The 23335-nt window shown below is 44.1% G+C and overlaps 1 protein-coding gene across 1 annotated transcript in view; it reads right to left on the bottom strand.

Annotated features, from left to right (window-relative positions):
- Window positions 1-392: 392 nt before the first annotated feature.
- Window positions 393-23335, bottom strand: part of LHFPL3 (LHFPL tetraspan subfamily member 3) — a 172876-nt gene continuing 149933 nt past the window's right edge. The window contains exon 2 of the mRNA XM_081958045.1: window positions 393-1438. Within this exon, the coding sequence (XP_081814171.1) occupies window positions 1410-1438 (29 nt within the window). The 3' untranslated portion in view covers window positions 393-1409. The remainder of the gene's footprint in view (window positions 1439-23335) is intronic.

The raw sequence follows: 23335 nt of genomic DNA, 5'->3' as shown, positions 1-23335 counted from the left end.
TCTTAAAAACTGGAGGTTTTTAAGAAGAGACTGGACAGCCACTTGTCTGGAATGGTATAGGGTCGCCTGCTTGAGCAGGGGGCTGGACTAGAGGACCTCCAAGGCCCCTTCCAGCTCTATTCTGACTCTGATTTTCCTCTCCTCTCCTTTCTTTCTTTTTTTCATTTTGCTCTTTTCTTTCCCTCTCCTCTCCCCGTTCCACCTCCTCTCCCCTTCCTCTTCCTTTCCTCCCCTCCCATCTTCCTCTCCTCCTTCTCCCTCCTCCTCCTCTTCTCCCCTGCTAAGAAGGTAGCTAAAGGGTGAAGAACAGGCAAACACACGTTTAAATAGCTATTCCAGCTCCCACCTGTGACAAAATGGTGGAAGAAGATGCATTAGCTCTCCTTCCACTGATTTTCCCCAAGAAAGAACCCTCCCCCCCCGCGTCCCTCCAACCCCCATCCGTAACTCCACCCCAGCGCAGTTTCACCAGAGGTGGCATTCAACCAGTTCTGACAGGTTCTGGAGAACCGGTAGCGGAAATTTTGAGTAGTTCAGAGAACCGGCAAATAGGCTGGCCGCGCCCCTGCTGCTTCCCAGCTGATCTTCTTTTGTTGCCCTGAACAGGAGAACAAAATTGGAAAACGGGGTGGGGAGGGAATGGGGATTTTGCAGTATCCTCCCCCTGCCACGCCCATAAAGCCACACCCAACAAAACTACTCCCACAAAAAAAAATTTGAATCCCACCAATGAAACCATCACCTCGGCGACATGAAAAACTGCATCAGACCCCCCCTCTTCATTGCAGGTGTCCTATACCCCCCCTCCCAAAAAACAGAGTGAAGCATGGAGCGTGTGCAAATGGCAGATGAAAGGAAAAAAAATAACAACAATTTTATGGCCGTCACGAAACATGGGCGCCTGTTTTGGGTGTGGTAAAACAGCGTCAAGCGATATCCAATTTTCTTCCCAGGCGTTTTAGCGGAGGAATTCTCTTCCATTCCCTTCCTGCCTCTTGCAGTGTCTTCTTCCCTTCAGACTATTTCTTTAAAAAGTGTGCACATTTCTTTGATGCGTGGATGTTTGCAGCTCTCCCGTCCCCCCTTTTGAAATTGTGTTCCCCTGGTGTGACTTTTCGTGCAGGCCTCCTGAATGTTGTCGAGAGCCGCAGTTTCTAATCGGCTGATGGCCAAATTCACATCTTGAATCTTCTCACGAGAGAATTCTCCCATGTCTGGCTGAGCTATATTTAGAAGTCAGTTTTTTTCATTCATTCATTCATCCATCCATCGATTCACCCATCCATCCATCCATCCATCCATCCATCCATCCATCCATCCATCCATCCATCCATCCATCCGTGTTCTCTCCATCCCAGGATTCTTTCTTCCTTTCTCCATTAATGTTGATGTGCAAAAGCTGTTACTGCTCATTCTAGTGAAGATTCACTTAACAAAACTGCAAAGCAAAACAGACAAGAGAGAAAACAGCGTTAGCACTCAAGAAATTCACGTTTGAAAGTTTAAGTCAAACACCTTACTGGAACATAACGCAATTCTCTTTCAGCTTTCGGTAATACATTGGTTAAATTGAGGTTTTCCCCCCTGTATTTTTAGAACTGTTTTCTTCTCCTTCTTACAATACAATACAATAGCAGAGTTGGAAGGGACCTTGGAGGTCTTCTAGTCCAACCCCCTGCCTAGGCAGGAAACCCTGTACCGTTTCAGACAAATGGCTATCCAGCATCTTCTTAAAGACTTCCAGTGTTGGGGCATTCACCATTTCTGGAGGCAATTTCTGTTCCATTGATTAATTGTTCTAACTGTCAGGAAATTTCTCCTCAGTTCTAAGTTGCTTCTCTCCTTGATTAGTTTCCACCCATTGCTTCTTGTCCTGCCCTCTGGTGCCTTGGATAATAGTTTGACTCCTTCTTTGTGGCAGCCTCTGAGATATTAGAAGACTGCCATCATGTCCCCCCTAGTCCTTCTTTCTCTTAAGCTAGACATACCTAGTTCCTGCAACTGTTCTTCATATGTTTTAGTCTCCAGTCCCCTCATCCTCTTTGTTGCTCTTCTCTGCACTCTTTCTAGAGTCTCCACATCTTTTCTACATCGTGGCGACCAGAACTGAATGCAGTATTCCAAGTGTGGCCTTACCAAGGCCTTATAAAGTAGCATTAACCCTTCACGTGATCTTGATTCTATCCCTCTGTTTATACAGCCTAGGACTGTGTTGGCTTTTTTGGCAGCTGCTGCACACAGCTGGCTCATATTTAAATGGTTGTCCACTAGGACTCCAAGATCCCTCTCTCACAATTACTACTACTGAGCAAGGTGCCACCTATACTGTACCTGTGCATTTGGTTTTTCTTGCCTAAATGTAGAACCTTACTCTTTTCACCATTGAATTTCATTTTGTTAGGTAACTTCTTCTTCTTCCTGGGGAGGGCGAAAATGGCCTCCTCCCCCCTCTCCGCCGGAGGCCTTCGGGAGACTTCCCTGAAACCTCCAGAGGGCGAAAAACAACCCAATGTGCAAACCAGAAGTTTGGGAACAGACTTCCAGTTTGCGTGTTCGGTCATTTCTCTCTCCGTAGGCTTCAGGGAAGCCTCCCAAAGGCCTCCGGCAGGGGCGAGAGGAAGCCATTTTCGCCCTCCCCAGGCTCCTAAAAAGCCTCTGGATCCTGGGGAGGGAGAAAAACGGATCCATCGCGCACCAAAAGTGGGGGGAGGGTGGGGGGGTCACCCACATGCACAGGAGGGTCACGCACAGAGAATTATGGGTGTGGCCATGCCAGTGGTGGGTTGCAGGCGGTACGCCCTAGTACGGGTGTACCAGAGCCTGCCTGGAGCACCGGATACCGGTACGGTACGGTGCTCGGGAGGGAGCTCCTTAACTGTCCTTTAAGCCTTTGGCGCTTCCACGTATACACATTGGAACGGGATCTGGAACCCACCACTAGGGCACGCCCACGCACAATCCCCCCTGTACTTCCTCCCTTTTGGCACGCAATGGCAAAAAGGTTAGCCATCACTGATATATATAATACCAACAGCAATTTCAGTTCAGTTCAGCTAAGTCCAGTCTAGTTTCGTTTCAGAGCTCAGAGCTTAATACCGGTGAGCCACGCCCAGACTTCTCACTTAAGTTTCTGTTTCCAAATAAGCCTCATTGGCTAACCTGTTACCATGCCTCTGCCAGTTCATGAATATTCTGAAACAGGGCAAGTGGGCGGCCACCCCCACCCGCAATCTCTACTCCCGGTTCGCCAAACCGGTCCGAACCGGCTGAATGCCCCCTCTGTTTTTTTTCCACAGAAAATGTTTGGAAGATCTAATCGTCATGGTCACCTCCTGAGGTTGGGAAGGAATGGAAAAGGAGAAGGGGATGATCAAAGGATGAGATGGTTGGATAGGGTCATCAGTTCAACGAACATGAATTTGGACACGCTCCAGGAGATAGAGGAGGACGTGCTGTGGTCCACGGGGAGACTCAGACAAAAGTCTGTAGAGATTCTCAGTCATCCAGGACGTGGTTGTCCCAAAGGTGCTTTTTTTTTGGAGGAGGCAACTGGACTTCCATGTTTTTTTTCTTTTGAAGACATTTCGCTTCCCATCCCAGAAGCTTCTTCAGCTCTGATAGGACAGTGGGGAACGGAAGGATTTATATTCCTTGCATACAGCTGGTCAGTTGCATCCTTTTAGAGGGTCGTTGAGACCACTTGGAGTGTATCTCTGGATGACTGAGAATCTCTACAAACTTTTAGCTACACAATTTGGGATGGACACCCTTTGAATAGCGTGGGAGTAGGAATGGATTTCCAGAGGGAAAAATTGCAGACTAAAGGAACCATTAAGCACCACTCAGGTGACCCCGAGGACACAGGTAAATCTCCAAGTGGCCTCAACGACTCCCTAAAAGGATGCAAAGGACCAGCTGTTTGCAAGGAGCATAAATCCTTCCATTCCCCCACCATCCTGTCAGAGCTGAAGAAGCTTCTTGGAAGAGAAGTGAAATGTCTTCAAAGTATAAACAAGAAAGTCCAGTTGCCTCAAAAAAACCCCAAAAATAACCTTTGGAAGAGTTGGACATAAATTAGCAACTGGACAACAATGAAACTATAAGGATTTGCAGTATAACAAAACCCACATCTGCAAATGGTTGGGAGAATAACTTCCTTCCATGTTTCCAAAAGAAGAAAGGAGAATTACAGGTCGTTCTGTACTTAACGACCACAATTGCGGCCTAAATTTCTGTGGCTAAGCGAGACACGTGTTAGTGAGTTTTGCTCCGTTTTACGACCTTTCTCGTCACATGTGTTAAGTGAATCGCTGCAGTTGTTCAGTGAATCACGCAGTCGTTAAGTGAATCTGATCTTCTCCGTTGACTTTGCTTCTCTGAGGTTCACAAAAAGGGAGTCACGGAACTTCCGAGGATGCTGCAACCGTCATAAACGTGAGTCAGTTGTCAAGCATCCGAAATGTAAATCACGTGACCCTGGGGATGCTGCTCCCCCCCGGGTCGTAAGTGTGAAAAATGGTCATAAGTCCCTTTTGTTAAAACGATGTTTGAACGGTCGCTAAATGATGGGCACGGTCAGCGGCGAAGCTGGATTCACTTAACAACCATGTTGCTAACTTAACCACATTGTTCACTTAGCAGCTACGGCAAGAAAGCTCGTAAAAGGGTGCGAAGCTCACTGAAGAAATGTCTCCCTTAGCAACCGAAATTTTGGGCTCCATTGCAATCGTAAGTCGAGGACTTTCTGCAGTAATGGGGAGGGTGGGGGGGCGGGAAATGTTCCTGATTTTCTCCCTTGACCAGTACCGCCTTCTATTTTTATAACGGCAAAAATTAAGTAAAGGTAAAGGTTCCCCTCACACATATGTGCTAGTCGTTCCCGACTCTAGGGGGCGGTGCTCATCTCCGTTTCAAAGCCGAAGAGCCAGCGCTGTCCGAAGACATCTCCGTGGTCATGTGGCCGGCATGGCTAAACGCCAAAGGCACACGGAACGCTGTTACCTTCCCACCAAAGGTGGTCCCTATTTTTCTACTTGCATCTTTACATGCTTTCGAACTGCTAGAAGCTGGGACGAGTGAGCCGGGAGCTCACTCCGTTACGCAGCACTAGGGATTCGAACCGCCCAACTGCCGACCTTTCTGATCGACAATTTCAGCGTCTTAGCCACCGAGCCACTGTGCCCCGTGCCAAAGATTACATTAGCATTTATTGGCTAAAAATAAGCATCATTCATATGCAGTTCATTACAGAGGGCCCGGCATTAAAATCTTAATTTGCTGCTCCCGGTTAAGAAGATGATGTTTTAAAAGGCAAATTTGTTTTATGCAAAAATTCACTTGCCGTCGTCTCCCCGCAACGTTGTAGTTGCTACATGAACGGCAATGTGTTTTCAAGGACGTTAAGATGTTTCCGTGAACCGGTGAATCAATTCAACAGAAGAGAGCTGGAAGGGACCTTGGAGGTCTTCTAGTCCAACCCCCTGCTCAAGCAGGAGACCCTATACCATTCCAGACAAGCGAATGTCCAGTCTCTTCTTAAAAACCTCCAGTTGATGGAGCATCCACAACTTCTGAAGGCCACTTCTGTTCCTCTGGTTAATTGTCCTCACTGTCAGGAAATTTCTCCTTAATTCCAGGTTGCTTCTCTCCTTGATTAGTTTCCATCCATTGTTTCCTGTCCTGCTCTCTGGTGCTTTGGAAAATAAGTTGACCCCCTTCTTCTTTGTGGCAATCTCCAAGAGCAGGAAGCAAACTCCTTGTCCCGACAAAAAACCCCTTTATTCATTGACTGTGAATTCTGCTCATTCACATCCAGCAAAGTCTTTTAAGGGAGGATTTACAGTCACAGACCTTATCTGGCTTGAGGAGAATATCTGCAGAACTTGGCAAGGAGTCTCGGAGAGTCACCAACCAATTAAGAGAACTAATGGTCTCCTGCAAACTCCACTCCCCTTTCGCTCCTCTTTTATTCCCTCGGGGAGGGGGCATTCATTGTCCACCTGTGGCCTTACTCCCAAGTCAACCCCTGTTCTTTAGCTGTTCCCTTCCTCTGGCAACTCTGTGCATGCACACACTGGGAACAGGCTCCAGCTGTTCTTCTGCCTCACTGATGGCTGACTCTGAAGGCAGCTGATAACTGGCATACGGTCCTGGCCCCCTCTCTGCCTCCGACACAGAGCCTTCATCCGAGCCTTCCCCAGACTGCAGGACTGGCCCATCTTCCTCCCCAACCTCCTCACTGTCCGAATCTGCTGCCAGCTCCATTGGCCCCTGGCAGACCACAACAAACCGTTCTTGTCTCCAGTCTCTGAATCATCTTGATTGCTCTTCTTTGCACTCCCGCCACCCAAAAAAGTCTCAACACCTTTTTGTAACACGGTGACCAAAACTGGATGCGGTATTTTGGGTGTGGCCTTACTTTTAAATGTATTGTCCTATAAATTGGGTTTGTTTTTTTGGATATGTATTTAATTTCTTTTTAATTTTCGGGATGTGTGTTTTTTAAAGTTGGAGGCCACCCCGAGTCCTTTGGGAGAAGGGCGGCATATAAATCCAATAAAAACAAAACAAACAAACAAACTAAGGCTTGTAATTTTGATTCTGTGCTTCTGTTTATACAACCAAGGCTTGCATAATGTGTCTTCCTATTTGGCTTTTGTATTTTTTAAATTCTATGATCCAATAAAATGTTTAAAGTAAGAGCTCAACTGCAGATGGCAAACGAAGGCTGCAGTATTGCTTGCTACCAGCAGATGGCGCCATTCTCCAAAAGTTTCCTGAGAAGTCAAAGAATGAATTTTTTTAGCCGCTCGGCTATATTTTTATAATTTAACATTTCTGCATCCCAGCACAACATTCAATAGCGCTTGTAGATACCGTCTGTTGAATGAAGCGCGCAATTATGCAGGGCCTCTTCGATTTTAGACAACCGTGCTTTCCAACCTATGGCTGCCATCTCTATATTTAATTCATGTCTTCCACAGATCGGAAACGCAGCTTTGATTGATTAAATTTTACCCAGCTTATGGAAAAGTGATTTTGATGCATTGTAAGGAACGTGCCTAGGCTGCATTTTTGATTTTCCCAAAGTAATTTAGTATCAGCTATTGGCTTCTGCACAAAAGCTTCATTTCCTGGAGGGCTGGTTTGGGAATAGTGGGATGTTAGCAAGCTTTTGGTTTATCCCCAGTGATCAACAACCCCCCCCCCCCTCATCACTTCTGCACATCTTTTGGCATTGGGGAGAAGTCCGGCAACCTTCTGCGGGGGGATCTATGGGAAATGGGTTTAAAGAATCAAAATAGATGCCTATCTTGGCTTTCTTTGAAGCTTGCTAGCAACTTTCATAAACAAAGGATAGGGGGCATTGAGGAAGGGAAGCAAACAGTAGAGTAGAGTAGAGTAGAATGGAATAGAATAAAAAAGAGTAGAGTAGAATAGAATAAAGTAAATAGAAAAGAGTAGAGAATAGAATAGAAAAGAGTAGAATAGAATAGAAAAAAGTAGAATAGAGTAGAATTGAATAAAAAAGAGTAGAGTAGAATAGAATAAAAAAGAATAGAATAGAAAAGAGTAGAATAGATTAGAATAAAATTCAGTAGAATAGAATAGTAAATAGAAAAGAATAGAATAGAATAAAATAGAGTAGAGTAGAATGTAAATAGAACAGTATAGAGTAGACTAGAAAATAGTAAATAGAAAAGAATAGAAAAGAGTTGAATAAGTAGAATAGAATAGAGTAGAGTAGAATAGAATGGAGTAAATAGAAAAGAATAGAGTAGAATAGAATAGAGTAGAGTAGAATAGAATGGAGTAAATAGAAAAGAATAGAGTAGAATAGAATAGAAGAGTAGAGTAGAGTAGAATAGAGTAAAGTAGAATAAATAGAAAAGTATAGAGTAGAGTAGAGTAGAGTAGAATAGAAAAGAGTAGAATAGAATAGAAAAGAGTTGAATATAGAATAAAATAGAAAAGAGTAGAATAGAATGAAATAGAGTGGAGTGGAGTGGAGAAAAAACAAACAGAGTTGAAAGGGACCTCGGAGGTCTTCTAGTCCAACGACCCTGCTCAAGCAGGAAACCCTGTATTATTCCAGACAAATGGTTGTCTTGAGAACTTCCCGGGAAGGAGCAATTGTGGGTTCAGTTGTGGTTGTAAGCCGACGACTTACCTGTGCAATCCATTCTCAGATTTACTGTTACCCTAAAATGTGAATCTCCTACGGGTTTTATTCGGGTTTTCTTTTTTTGTTCGTCCCCCAGTTCTGTTCTCACTAACTGCTATTTCTCAGTAACTGCCCAGTGGCTTCAAAAGAGATGGGCAGCGCGATAAATAATCATAAACGAATTCTGCCCGTGAGTTACTTCCAAGCAGCAAAATGCAAGCTTTTGCAGAAGCAAGCAAGAATTTCAACTTAAGCAAGGTAGACCGTCCCGCTCCCACAGCTTACAACTCCCACTATAGTAAGCCATGTCCTTTTGAAATTGCAAAACACAACCCCCTTCCAAAAGAGATAACCACAGCAACCAAAAAAGAAAGGAAGAGAGGAGGAGAGGAGAAGAGAGGGAAGGAAGAAAGAGGAAAGGAGGGGAAGGCTGGAAGGGGTAGAAAGAGAAGGAGAGAGGGAAGAAGAAGAAGAAGAAGAGAGGAGTAGGGGAGAGGCAAGGGAAGAAGGGAAGGGAAAGGGAAGGAGTAAAGAAAAAAGTAGAGAAGGGAGGGAGGGAGAAAAGAAAGGAAAAGTAGAGTGGTGATAACAGAAAATCGGAAACAAAGCAACCCAGAAAATATATTTTAACTTTTTACATGGGAAAACAAATATGTAAAAGCGATAAATATAAATAAAGAATTATAACTATGTGAATGTATACCTGTAACCATATGTGAGAGATTAAAAATAAAAATAAAAACTTTTATTTAAAAAAATGCATGTTGCTTGTTTAATCTCCCTTAAACCGTGTTTAATATTAATAAAGTCCTGCACTGAAAGCCAATGAAAGCTAGGATGCTGGTTGCAGGCTAAAAGTGAGTGTCTTTGGACAGAACTGAATACATTTTAAAAACACTGAAAGGAAGGAAGACTTTTGCAGAAATCCTCACCTTTACCCCTGCCTTGCAAAACAGATGCATAAATACATATATTACATTCCCTTGTTCAGAAGGGGAGGGCATTTAAAAAAAAGAGAGACATTTATGTAACTTAAGCCAGATGGACAGGAATTTAAAAAAGCAAATTAATCGTAATTAGGATCACAAACGAAGCATTAAGAGTCAACACCAATCCTCTTAATTGCTTAGTAAGAATTCTGGAATTGCTTGCTTTAATCTAAAAAAAACCCAAAACCCCAACAAGATAAGATCAAAGGCCCATAGAACGCACAGAAAGGCTCTTAAGAGGATAAACCACCAAACCTCCCAAGAAACAAACCCAGGTTTCAACTAACCAGGTTCAATGGGTTGTGTGCATGGAGCTTGGGGCTTCAATTAAACCAATCAAGCGTGTTTCGAGAACCCAGATAGGTAGTTAAAGAAATCACTTGAAATGCCCCCGGGAAACAAAAGCAAAAAAAATATATTAGAGAACATGTTTACATAGATAGATCTGCGTGTAAACAGATCTGTATTTTCATTTTTCAAACTTGGAAACATGCTGGTTAGTGGGGAAACCCTGGGAGATGACAGTCATACCTCTTAACGTTGCCCAGTTTTGAGAACACAATGTTGGAGACTCCAATAAAGGAGAATATTTGTAGCTCAGAGTTGAAATGTGGGGTCCTTGGTGTTCTTGAGCGTCTTCTTGGAGATGTTTCATGACCCAACTAGGTAACATCATCAGTGCTAGTAAGGAGTGTGGTCGGCGCTCAGTTTATATTATATTGGAGTGGTTTGTCAGGGATACGGTGGCTCAGTAGCTGAGACGCTGAGCTTGTCGATCAGAAAAGTCAGCAGCTCGGTGGTTCGAATCCCTAGCGCCGCGCAACGGAGTGAGCTCCCGTGACTTGCCCTGGCTTCTGCCAACCTAGCATGTAAAAATGCAAGTAGAAAAACAGGGACCACCTTTGGTGTGGGAAGGTAACAGCGTTTCATGCACCTTCGGCGTTGAGTCCTGCCAGCCACATGACCACAGAGACGTCTTCAGACAGCGCTGGCTCTTCGGCTTTGAAATGGAGATGAGCACCGCCTCCTAGAGTCGGGAAAGACTAACGCATATGTGGGAGGGGAACCTTTACCTAGATTGGGATAGCGTGTACTTGATGGTTAGTGTGATGCTAAATTTAGCAGTTAATCTATACTCCTCTGGATGTTGATCGCTGGCGGTGAGATATTTTTGTCTTTTTGCTGCCTTTTTGGCTTGTTGATTGTCTCTTTTGCACAGTGTGTAGATGTTGTTTATGTCTATGTGCCTGTTGATGGCTAATTTGCCAGAGTGCCAGGCTTCTAGAAATTCCCAAGCTTTTGGGATTTGCTTTGGTCTGGGATGGTCACAACTTCTCAAGTGAACCTATGGTTACGTCTGTCAATATGTTGTGAAATTAAAGGAGTTTTTTCATTGTGTCTTCTGACTGCTCATTGTGATCATGGATACATTGTGCCTGTTTGTTCTACACAGTGGCTGTTGCAGTCATTATACTCTTTGTTGCAGATGACGTCTGTTTTTTTCTTCCCAGGCTGCTGGGTGTTTTGGTCTGCATAGGATGTTTCGAAGGGGTTTAGTTGGCTTGTATGCTATGCAATCAAATAAACAACACCACAATCAAGAAACTGCCAAACAACACAACAGTAAGCAGCCCAATCGAAGAACCTCTAAGACCACCCCAGGGCAAGTCACTAGAATATAAACAGAGAGCAAGCTGCACTTCTTACTAGCACTGAAGATGTTACCTAGTTGGGTAATGAAACGTCTGCAAGAAAATAAGCAAGCTCAGAGACCACCAAGGACCCCACAGTCTCCTCCTCCTCCTCCTCCTCCTCCTCCTCCTCCTCCTCCTCCTCCTCCTCCTCCTCCTCCTTCTCCATCATTCCACAAACCCTCCTCCCTTTCAGCACTGATGAAGCTACCTAGTTGGGTAATGAAACGTCTGCAAGAAAATAAGCAAGCTCAGAGACCACCAAGGACCCCACTGTCGCCTCCTCCCCCTCCTCCTCCTCCTCCTCCTCCTCCTCCTCCTCCTCCTCCTCCACCCCCTCCTCCTCCTTCTCCATCATTCCACAAACCCTCCTCCCTTCCAGCACTGATGATGTTACCTAGTTGGGTAATGAAATGTCTGAAAGAAAACAGCCAAGCTCAGAGACCACCAAGGGCCCCTCATTTTATTGCTCTTTTCATAGCTAGAAGCTTTGGGGTCTTGTATGGCCTCCACTTAGAAACATTGGAAATGGCGTGGATTCCCATCACGGTCACGGATCTGGAATCGAAACACTTCATTATTAAACAAGTTTCTAAGTTTGATCCTGGACCTGTCGCCTGGCTTTTAAGTACCAAAACCCTGACTGTTATTTTCACACCTCTGTTCTTGGTCTTGATGGTTATCTCAGAGGTGGTGTTGTTGTTTTTAAAAAAAGATCTCTTGTGTCCTAGTTCACACAGGTCTATTTTTGTCCCATCCTTTAAGACGTTTGTGTCATTTTTTGTTCTTCTTCTCATTTTTCCTTCTTTCCATTTGACCAATGACTCATCCCGGCTGATATCTGATGTTCTCAAAATGTTCTCTCTGCATATTTTAGAAATTCTCTCTTTTCTTTTTTGCCATGTTTTAAACTTTCTCTGCTATATTCCCGCGGGATCGAGAGAATTCTAGATCAATTGTGGGTCGCACGTTGAGAACGACCGACCTTATTAAATGCAAGCAGGTAAGAAGCGGCAAGGGACCTGGTGGCTCAGTGGCTAAGACGCTGAGATTGTCGATCAGAAAGATCGGCAGTTCGGCGGTTCGAATCCCTAGCGCCACGTAACGGAGTGAGCGCCAGTTACTTGTCCCAGCTTCTAGCAGTTCAAAAGCATGTAAAAATGCAAGTAGAAAAACAGGGACCACCTTTGGTGGGAAGGGAACAGCGTTCCATGCGCCTTCGGCGTTTAGCCATGCTGGCCGCATGGCCACAGAGACGTCTTCGGACAGCGCTGGCTCTTCGGCTTTGAAACAGAGATGAGTACTGCCCCCTAGAGTCAGGAACGACTAGCACATATGTGTAAGGGGAACTTTTACCTTAATCTTCAATTCACCCCCAAAATTGAGCCCAAAATGTTTGTGGCAAAGTCAGATAGTTGAATGAATTTTGCCCCATTTTACAACCTCTCCTGCCAGTTGTTAAGCGAATCACTGCAGTTGTTGAGTTAGGACAGCTGGTCCTCAACGTACGATCACATTCAGCCCAGAATTTAGGTTGCGAAGTGAGATTTATTTGTTAAGTGAGTTTTTGCTCTATGTTACGACTTTCCTTGCCACATTTGTTAAGTGAATCTGTCTCTCCCCCGCCCACCCACCCCCGTGACTTTGCAAAAGGGGATCACAAAAGGGGCATTGCAACCGTCATAAATATGAGTCAGTTGCCAAGTATGACCATGGGGATGTTGCAACGGTTGTTAAGTGTGAAAAATGGGTGATAATTCCCCTTTCCCTTTTTCTCAGTGCTGTTATAACTTGGAACGGTCACCTTTCTTTAAGAAGCAGCAACGTACTATAAGCGAGGAATCAGTCCAATCTAAACCACTTCCACAAAACTGCAAAATGAGCCTCTCTAAGTGGAAACTTTCCTGGCCCAGATGAGGCTATCAACTTTTTACAGTCTTCCAAAGTCAATGTTTAGCACCCGAGCTTCTTAGCTTAATATAGTCCCTGACAGCAATTAGCGCCTCGCGTTTCCTATAAATGGCAACCCTGATGCTCCTTTTGAAGTGTTTGCGTGGCGGGGCGCGAATCCGGAGATGCAAATCGAACGGGTTGAGCTTTTCGGCATCGGGTGTGCGAGGCGTCAACAACAACAACGAAAAAGGTCACTCACAGACTATTTCGTGCATCTGGCAGAAATAACTGGAGGTGTGTGTGTGTGTGTGTGTGTGTGTGTGTGTGTGTGTGTGTGTACGGAACTGACGGTTCTAACGTGAGAAAAAAAGAAATCGGTGTCAGGAACAGCCCGCTCCTCGCTCTGGAAATTGGTTGATGGTAGATGTGAGGGTGGAGATTCGTTCTCCAAGCTGATGGGTTGATTTCTGGACATTTTGTTCCCCGGCTAGGTAATATCTTGAGCAGAGTTTAGAGGATGTCAGCATTGGTGTGCTTCTGTTGATAAAGTCTTCAGGTGGGGGCGTATCAAGTGAGGGTCTTGGGATAGGGAGGTTACACCACGCCAGGGCTATTGGGAGATGGAGCGCTGGTTGGGGTGGGTGGGTGGGGGTCTTGCATGGGTTAATTGAGGGTCGTTGATGTGTGTTCTGACTGAGGCTTCTCAAGAGCAGGAAGCAAACTCCTTATCCAGACAAAAACCCCTTTTATTCATTGACTGTGAATTCTGCTCGTTCACATCCAACAAAGTCTTTCGAGGGAGGATTTATGGTCACAGACCTTCTCTGGCTTGGAGAGCTGACAGGCCGATCTCTGCAGAATTTGGCAAAGAGTCTCGGAGAGTCACAAACCAATTAAGCGAACAAATTGTCTCCTGCAAACTCCACTCCCCTTTCGCTCCTCTTTTATTTCCTCTGGGATGGGCCATTCTTCCTCCACCTGTGGCCTTACTCCCAAATCAACCACTGTTATTCAGCTGTTCCCTTCGTCTGGCCACTCTGTGCATGCGCACACTGGGAACAGGCTCCAGCTGTTCTTCTGCTTCAGTGATGTCTGACTCTGAAGGCAGCTGATAACTGTCAGACGGCCCTGGCCCCCTCCCTGCCTCCAACACAGAGCCCTCATCAGAGCCTTCCCCAGACTCCAGGACCCTCCTCACTGTCCGAATCTGCTGCCAGCTCTGCTGGCGGGCCACAACAATGTCACTCAAGTGAGGGTCTTGTAATGGGACTTGTGATGGATCAGGTGTGAGTCCTCAATGAGTCTTGTGATGGGAAAGGTTACGTCAAATCAGGGTCATTGGGGGATGAAGTGCTGATTAGGAGTGCTTGAGGGGCATTGCTGTCCCTGGTTGACTGTGTGGTTGATGTGGATTCAGAGGGGCTCATAGGCTGGTTGTAGGTCAACGTGTACATTGATGGGATTGCCTGTGGAGGATTGGGGTCTCTCGGTCCATGGAGTCACAAAGAGTCGTGGACATGACGTAGCGACCGAACAACACTGGTTAGGAATTGTGGGAGCTTCTGTGCCTTCATGCAGAATATCAAATCATATATTGAGGATTCATCTATTGAATTCTGGGAATTTCCCCCTGCAGTCCCAAATTAACACCCATTAGGGAAATGAAATAGGGACGTGGTGGCTCTGTGGCTAAGACGCTGAGCTTATCAATCCGAAAGGTCAGCAGTTTGACGGTTCGAATCCCTAGCACCACGTAACAGAGTGAGCTCCCGTGACTCGTCTCAGCTTCTGCCAACCTAGCAGTTCGAAAGCACGTGAAAAAATGCAAGTAGAAAAATAGGGACCACCTTTGGTGGGAAGGTCACAGCGTTCCATGCGCCTTCGGGCGTTTAGTCATGCCGGCCACATGACCACGGAGACGTCTTTGGACAGCGCTGGCTCTTCGGCTTTGAAACGGAGATGAGCACCGCCCCCTAGAGTCAGGAACAACCAGCACATATGTGCGAGGGGAACCTTTAGGAAATGAATGGCCTTAAAAATACTCCAACATCTCCGGATTTTTTTTTTTTAAAAAGATGCACTAAGAGCTACATGTTGTTGGTTTTTTTTTGACACATCCTCCAGAAATATTCTTTACTGTAGAGGTGGAAACTTTTAATGCCGCAGTTACATTTCACATTTTATTTTGGGAACATCTCCCGCCTGTCAAATCTGCTGGGATTGCACCTTTTTAAAAGAAATATCAGGGCACGCTTATTAATTAGAAACAATTTAAGAGGTGGCTCTTGCCAGTCGGAGCGATTCCTCAAATGTTTAGATCTGAAGATAAGCTATTGTCAAAGGAAAACAGCAATGGGTTGCATAAAACAGCTTTATCTCCGAACTTCTGTTTAATAGCTCGGAGGTCTTCCCTCCCCTTTCCCCCTTTTTTTTCGAGGCAGAAATGTTTGAAGGGGGAGAAAAATCACGATGATTAAAAAAGGACTGTTCTTAGCTAAGATATCGGGCTAAGATAATGTTAATTAAGGAACCTGCTCAATTTGTCAGGTGAGCAGAAGACAAATCCTTTTGAAGATACAATACAATAGCAGAGTTGGAAGGGACCTTGGAGGTCTTCTAGTCCAACCCCCTGCCTAGGCAGGAAACCCTACACTACTTCAGACAAATGGCTATCCAACATCTTCTGAAAGACTTCCAGTGTTGGAGGTTTCACAACTTCTGGAGGCAACTTCTGTTCCACCGATTCATTGTTCTGTCAGGAAATTTCTCCTTAGTTCTAAGTTGCTTCTCTCCTTGAAGTCCCCCAAGGTCCATTCTATTCTATTCTATTCTATTCTATTCTATTCTATTCTATTCTATTCTATTCTATTCTATTCTATTCTATTCTATTCTATTCTATTCTATTCTATTCTATTCTATTCTATTCTACTCTACTCTATTCTAGAAAAGGTACATTGCTGGAGTATCCCATCCGATCCCATCTGATTGTCGGCTGGTTTTATTTCCAGATTAATAAAATGCTGATTTTGGGGGCGTTCTTCTTGGTTTCCTCCTTTTTTGGGTTATGCGGATAGAATCAAATGAATAAATGACAGATTGTGGTGTGGAGCACCCATTAATAACGGTTTTATGAGACTATTCCTTCTGGTAGCTCCAGAGAGCTGCAAATGACATCTCTAGATAGTATCTTACTACAGGCTGCTGGGTCCCCTAAGTTCTAACAAACGCGCCCCAAGTGTACCGTTTTCTCGTAACACTGAGTATAAACCCTTCAAATGTTCAGCTCCTTAATTACAGCCCGAAGCAATTTAATCCAGGGAAAAGTTTACCACCGGAGGATCAATATAACAGTCAATGCATTATTAAGAGGGGGGGGGGGAATCCGCTTTAAAAAAAAAAAATAGCAGAAGGATATATTAAAACTCCTTTTTATGTTGTTTGAATAGTAAGAAACTTTTTTCCTGGGTAATTTAATACAGGGAAACTTCCTCCCACCCTCTTTCTTTATCATATCATTTTGTTTTATGGTAACATTTAGGTGTCTTTTTAAAAAATGGTATAATATATATAATAATGGTTCTAGCGACATTGCTATTTACCGCGTTTTTTTCGGAGTATAAGACGCACTTCTTCCCCCCCACCAAAGAGGGTGAAAATTTGGATGCGTCTTATACACCGAATGTTGCCCCCGCCCACCCACTGGCTCCTACTCTTTGGCCTCTGATTCCCAGCAATTTGCCTCCTTGCAGCAAACAGCAAACAGCCCGCTTCAGCTTCAGCACAGCCTGATTAGTGCAAGCAGCTGATTGTCAGTTGGACTGGCTACCCCACAATTAGCTGTTTCAGGCTACAGGGATTGCCATTGCAATGACCTCCACGCACCCTGTTTTTGGCTTCAGCATCTCATTTTTGGTGTCTGCATGCCCCCAGCAGAAAACGGGCTGTGCGGAGGCCGGAAATGGGGCCCGTGGAGGCGGCAATAGGTATGGCAATCCCTGCAGCCTGAAATAAGCTGATCTTCAGGAGGCCCGACAATCAGCCTCTTGTGCTAATCAGGCTGTGGTGAAACTGAAACAGGCTGTTTGCTGCAAGGAGGCAAATTGCTGGGAGGCAGAGGCAGCCTTTTTTTTTCTTGTTTTCCTCCCCAAAAGTTAGGTGCATCTTATACTTCAGAGCGTCTTATACTCCAAAAAACACAGTAGCTTATATAATCATAGTGAGGACAGCAAGCAAGGAAAGAGGATCATGATGTTTCTAAGGAAATTTTTCAAGAGGCAACTGGACTTTTTTTTGGTTTTTCCTCGAAGAGGTTTCACTTCTCATCCAAGAAGCTTCTTCAGTTCTCACTTCCTGACAATGAGAACAATAAACCAGTGGAACGACTAGCATCCAGAAATGGTGGGTGGTCCAGCCCTGGAAGTTTTTAAGCAGAGATTGGACTACCATTTGCCTGAAATGGTATGGGGTCCCCTGCTTGAGCAGGAGGCTGGACTAGAAGACCTCCAAGGTCCCTTCCAACTCTGTTATCCTGCTACTGTTACGTGATAAATAATCCGTTTTTTAAATTAAATGAATAATTTAATTTAGTTAGATAGGGAAAAAAATTAAGGTACGTACACTAGTTACCTGATGAGAGTGGGGAGGTGGCCTAGAGATGGAGCTCTCACCTCAAAATCAGGAGGCTGTGAGTTCGATCCTAGGTAGAGGCAGATCTTTCTCCCTCTGAGCACAATGTAATATATCTGCCAAACAAAACTCCGCATTGGCGACAGGGAAGGGCATCTGGCCAGTAAACCCTCAGCTCCATTCAGTTGCCCAGACTCCAGCCCGCAAGGGATTATGGGGTCATTAAATGGAGATGATGATGATGATAATGATGGATAATCCATTTTCTAAATAAAATAAATGAATAAATAAAAAGGGCTAGGCAGTTATGCCAGCTATGCTTGTGCTAACGTGAGGGGTTGCAGACAGTGGTGGGTTTCAAAATTTTTTAGAACCTCTTCTGTGGGTGTGGCCTGCTTTGTGGGAGTGGCTTGCCAGCCATGTGATCAAGTAGGAGTGGCTTGCCAGCCATGTGACTGGCTGGGCGTGGCCAACTTGTCAAATGTGGTGAAACTCACTTAACAACACTCTTGCTTAGCAATCAAAATGTTGGCTCAGAAACTCTGGCATTGAAGTGTGCAAGTCGTAAAGCTGTCAAGTTACAAGACCCTTGCACCCCTAACCCTTTAGGAAAAAAACCTCCAAGGGTGTTCAAACTTGACAGTTTTAAGACTTGTGGACTTCAACTTCCAGAATTCCTCCTCCAGTCATGTTGGCTCAGAAACTCTGGCATTTGAAGCATGCAAGTCTTAAAGCTGTCAAGTTACAAGACCCTTGCACCCCTAACCCTTTAGAAAGAAAAACCATCAGGGGTATTCAAACTTGACAGCTTTAAGACTTGTGGACTTCAACTCCCAGAATTCCTCCTCTTGCGCTTCATCTTGATGATGTCCGGACAGGCGGGGGGAGGGAGCTGGAACCAGTTCTAAGCGGCACTGTAGATTTGTGGAACCTCTTCCATAGAAGAGGTTAGAACTGGCAGGAACCCACCCCTGGTTGCAGTGCACTTTATAACAAACACACAAATGACAACGTCAGCTTTTTAAATCCGAACTTGGGAAAACGAAAATCTGTAATGCGCCGCACGAGTTATCAAGCATGCTGCTCGGGTCACAAAACCACAGCGGAAGCCATGCAAAGGTGGGGTTGGGGTTTTTTTGTTGGCAGAAGCACACAAAAACTCCACTGCACCATTGAGCAAATCATGCTTAAACTTACATTAGTGTCATACTCCCTTTGCCTTATGCATTTCCATCGTCTGCACAGGAGGAGGAAAAAAAACCAGAAAGAAGAGCTGAAAAGAGCTACCCACATGCACAGGATAGAAAATTCATTTTCCAATCGGTCAATCGCATGGAAATATAAAGATACTAGCTGGATACCCATGCTTTGCGACGAAACTATGCGATTGGGCAATGCAGCAGAAATCCGGTTCACTCTGGTTCAATCCGTCGGCTCAGTGGTGGTTGGTGATTGAAACACATAAGGCAATATTGCTCCCGCCGCCTCGAGTCCGGAAGCAGTGCCATAGGTGGAAGGTGTAGACATTTTGGTGAGGTACCGTCGTTTAGTACTGTAAGGAACCCCAGACCGCTCCTGAGTGAAGGAGCGAAACATCTGCCAGTTTGAACTGAGGTAACGGAGTGTGAGGCAACTGGCAGTTGGAACAGAGTTCTTTTCAGGTGGGGAGGGGGAGTAGAACTCCTTAGCACCAGAGCGTGTTAATTACTGTATAAGAAATACTAATGATCAGATGGTCATTTCGAAAAATCCTTTCTTAGCGAGCACCTAGAAGCCAAGAGGAACATACATGCCAAGTTTGTAGGCTTTACGGTTCTGGAGATTTTGTGATGAGTAAGTGGTATTTGGCTTTTATATACATAGATATAATTAAATATAAAGATCTCTACACGTATAAATTGGTCTGGAGGATTGTAGTACCATCTAGCGATCACGCTCAAAGAGGCTGGAGGCTATGAGTACGTTACCAATTTGTATACTGGTCATGTTCGACAGTTTGTTTAGTGACCGTTCAAAGTTACAACACCACTGAAAAAAGTGACTTATGACCGTTTTTCACACCTAGGACCACTGCAGCTTCTCCAAAGTCACGTGATCAGGATTCAGACCCTCGGCAACTGGCTCCTATTTATGACGGTCGCAGTGTCCCCAGGTCTTGTGATCCCCTCTTGCGACCTTCGGGGAATGCAAAGTCAACGGGGAAGTCAGATTGGCTTAACAACCATGTTGCTAACTTAACAAGTGCAGCAATTCGCTTAACAACTGTGTCAAGAAAGGTTGTAAAACGGGGCAAAATTCACTGAACACTTGTCTCGCTTGGAAATGTTGGGCTTGATTGTGGTCGTAAGCCGAGGATTACCTGTACTTTCTCTGTGGCCACCCAGAAATCAGAACATCATGGCTTAATTATATGAAAATATTAACCCTTCCGTTTCCTTCCTGCACATTGTTTTAGCACCACTTCTAGACCATATAGGCCATGGGTGTCAAACTTGATTTCATCGAGGGCCGCATCAGGGCTGTATTTGAGCTCAGGGGGCTGGGGGAGGCATGGCCAGGATAGGTGTGGCCCCCTGAGCTGTTTTCGACTGCGACAGCCTCCTGCAGCCCTCTGCCAACAAAAATGGAGGCAGTGACATGTTTTCACAGGCAGAGGGCTGCAGGAGGCTATTGCGGTCGAAAATGGAGCTTGGGAGGGCTGCATGCGGTCCTCCTGAGCTCCATTTTTGTTGGCAGAGGGCTGCATGTGGCTGTCGCAGTCGAAAACAGCTCAGGGGGCCACACAAATCGACCCCTATTCTATTCTGTTCTATTCTATTCTATTCTATTCCTATTTATATTATTATTTTTTCTTATTCTATTCTATTCTATATTCTATTCTATTCTATTTATATTTGTTCTATTTATATTCTATTCTGTTCTATTCTATTCTATTCCATTCTATTCCTATTTATATTATTATTTTTTCTTATTCTATTCTATATTCTATTCTATTCTATTTATATTCATTCTATTTCTATTCTATTCTATTCTATATTCTATTCTATTCTATTCTATTTGTATTCTATATTCTATTCTATTCTATTCTATATTCTATTCTATTCTATATTCTATTCTATTTATATTATTATTTTTTCTTATTCTATTCTATATTCTATTCTATTCTATTTATATTTTTATTATTTTTTCTTATTCTATTCTACTCTGTTCCTATTTATATTCTTATTTTTTCTCATTCTCTTGTCTTCAATTCTATTCCTACTTATATTCTTATTTTTTCTTATTCTCTTCTCTTCTGTTCCTATTTATATTATTATTATTTTTTCTTATTCTCTTCTCTTCTACTCTGTTCCTATTTATATTATTATTATTATTATTATTATTATTATTATTATTATTATTATTATTATTATTATTATTATTATTATTATTATTATTATTATTATTATTATTATTATTTCTTATTCTATTCTATTCCTTATCATTTTTTTCTTATTCTATTCTATTCTGTTCCATTCCCTTTCATTCTGCATTCTGTTCCGTCCTGTCCCATCCCATCCCATTCCACCCCAACCTAATCCAGTCCAGAAATTTTGTGAATTCAGTTGTGTTTGTCATTTGAGGAGTAACTGTATTGGCTCGATAGAGCTGCATTACGTTATTCAAGTAACAAAACTTTTAAGGGGACCTTCTAGAATAATTGAAAATATTCTTAGGCAATTGATATTTTCATAAAGATGGAGATCTCTATCTAGAGGTCCCTCACCAAAATGAGATGTCCAGGAGACTATTTCTACATTAGCGTTCCCGTCTGTAAACAAAGGCAGGGAATATTCCATTCTGCATATGATGTTGCTTTATCAACTAATCGCCCCAGCCTAAACTCTCAGCAGCAACAAGAATTATCATTTCTAGCGGTGCAGCATTATAGAGGACAGCCAATTAGGATATAACGGTTTGCAGAAGTCTCAATTTATAAGCAAAGAGGAGAAGTTGAACGCCGCAATTTGGAAACCTATCAGCATATATTTTCTCATCAGTATCTTGTTATTAAATCTTGCTCGTATCATCTCTGATATGCCCGCACCCTCAATGCCTTTGTATTTAAACCCGTTAGCCTGATTTGCCTTTTGGCAATTTTTCATGTTGCTTTCTAATATAGCACGAGATCTGCTTGGATGTGCCTCAAGCACAGTTTCCATTCTTGGCTCAATTAGCAGCCTTTATATGTTTTATATTTGCTCCAAAGCTTATTAAAGAGTTGGAAGGGACCTTGGAGGTCTTCTAGTCCAACCCCCTGCTCAAGTAGAAAACTCTACAGCATTTCAGACAAATGTCTGTCCAACCCCTTCTTAAAATTCTCCAATGATGGAGCACCCCCAAGTTCTGGAGGCAAATCAGGATTCCACTGATTTAATTGTTCTAAATGTCAGGAAATTTCTCCTTATTTCTAGGCTAGTTCTCTCTTTCCTAAGTTTCCATCCATTGTTTCTTGTCCTGCCCTCTGGTGCGTTGGAGAATAGACTGACCCCCCTCCTCTGCTTTGTGGCAGCCCCTCCAGAGGTGGTATCCAGCCAGTTTGAAAATTTTGAGTAGTCCGGAGAACTGGCAAATAGACTGTCCCTGCTGCCTCCCAGCTGATCTTCTTTTCTTGCCCTGAACAGCAGAATGGAGTTGGGAAGCAGGATAGTGGGATGGGACGGGGATGGGGATTTTGCAGTAACCGTCCCCCAGGAGTGGGGAGGGAATGGGAATTTTGCAGTAACCTTCCCCTGCCCACCAAGCCACGTCCACAAAACCGCTAGTAAAATTTTTTTTGAATCCCACTACTGACCCCCTCAAATATTGGAATACTGAATTTCTATACTCTAAAAGAATAGAGTATATTCTATTCTTTGGTTGTTCACATTTTTTTAAAAAATCACTCCTCTTTATTCCCTCTCGTAGGGCCACTCACCGTCCGCCTGTGGCCTTACTCCCAAGTCGACCCTTGTTCTTTAGCTATTCCCTTTTCCTGGCAGCTCTGCGCATGCGCACACTGGGAACAGGCTCCAGCTGTTCTTCTGCCCCACTGATGTCTGACTCCGAAGGCAGCTGATAACTGGCATATGGCCCTGGCCCCCTCTCTGCCTCCGACACAGAGTCCTCATTGGAGCCTTCCACAGACTCCAGGACTGGCCCATGTTCCTCCCCAACTTCTTCACTGTCCGAATCTGCTACCAGCTTCGCTGGCTGGCCAGAACAGCCCCTGTCTGGGTTAGTCACCGGGAATAAACCTTTGCTGACCCAGATTGGAGTTTGAAACTTTGATTCGTTCCACTAAAAGCTCTAAATTTAAGCACTTCCTCCTTCTGCAAAGGATTTGAGAATGAATAATCTGGTTTGATCAGTCTCACTTTCCCCGATACCAGAAACGTGGTTTAAATGCTTCCCGCAAAGAGAGGCGCTCTGTGTAAACTAGGACTTTAGATGCCTTGTTAAAAACCATTACTTAGGAAACTGGTTTACCAAAGCAAGATTCTCAGGGCATGCCCACAGAAGGATCAGAAGGTGGCTTTAGACCTTGTTCCAGTAAAATGAAGCACTTTGCTGAAATGTCACCATTGCTTATTCATAGCCTGCTTAAGTCTAGGCAAGTGAGTCTAAAAAGCTTTATATGGGGCAGCCTTAAAAAATGGCGGAGAAAGCATCTGGAACATGTTAAATATGATACGAATTCTGAATCAGCCGCTTGGCTTCAAAGAGCCGGTGTTATCCCTTTGGGGTCTAAATCAAAGCGAAGGATGCTGCCAGATTTTGTTAAATTACGTCTGCTAGCAGAAGCAACGCTTACAGCGAATGCTAAGAGTTCTGGTTTTATCACATCTGAAGCCCCAGAATTTCATTCCCTAACTTGAGTCTACAATACAATACAATACAATAGTAGAGTTGGAAGGGACCTTGGAGGCCTTCTAGTCCAACCCCCTGCCTAG

This window comes from Natrix helvetica (genome assembly GCF_964273705.1).
Source record: "Natrix helvetica genome assembly, chromosome: 6".
Classification (NCBI taxonomy): domain Eukaryota; kingdom Metazoa; phylum Chordata; class Lepidosauria; order Squamata; family Natricidae; genus Natrix; species Natrix helvetica.
This window is presented reverse-complemented; position numbering and strand designations above follow the sequence as displayed.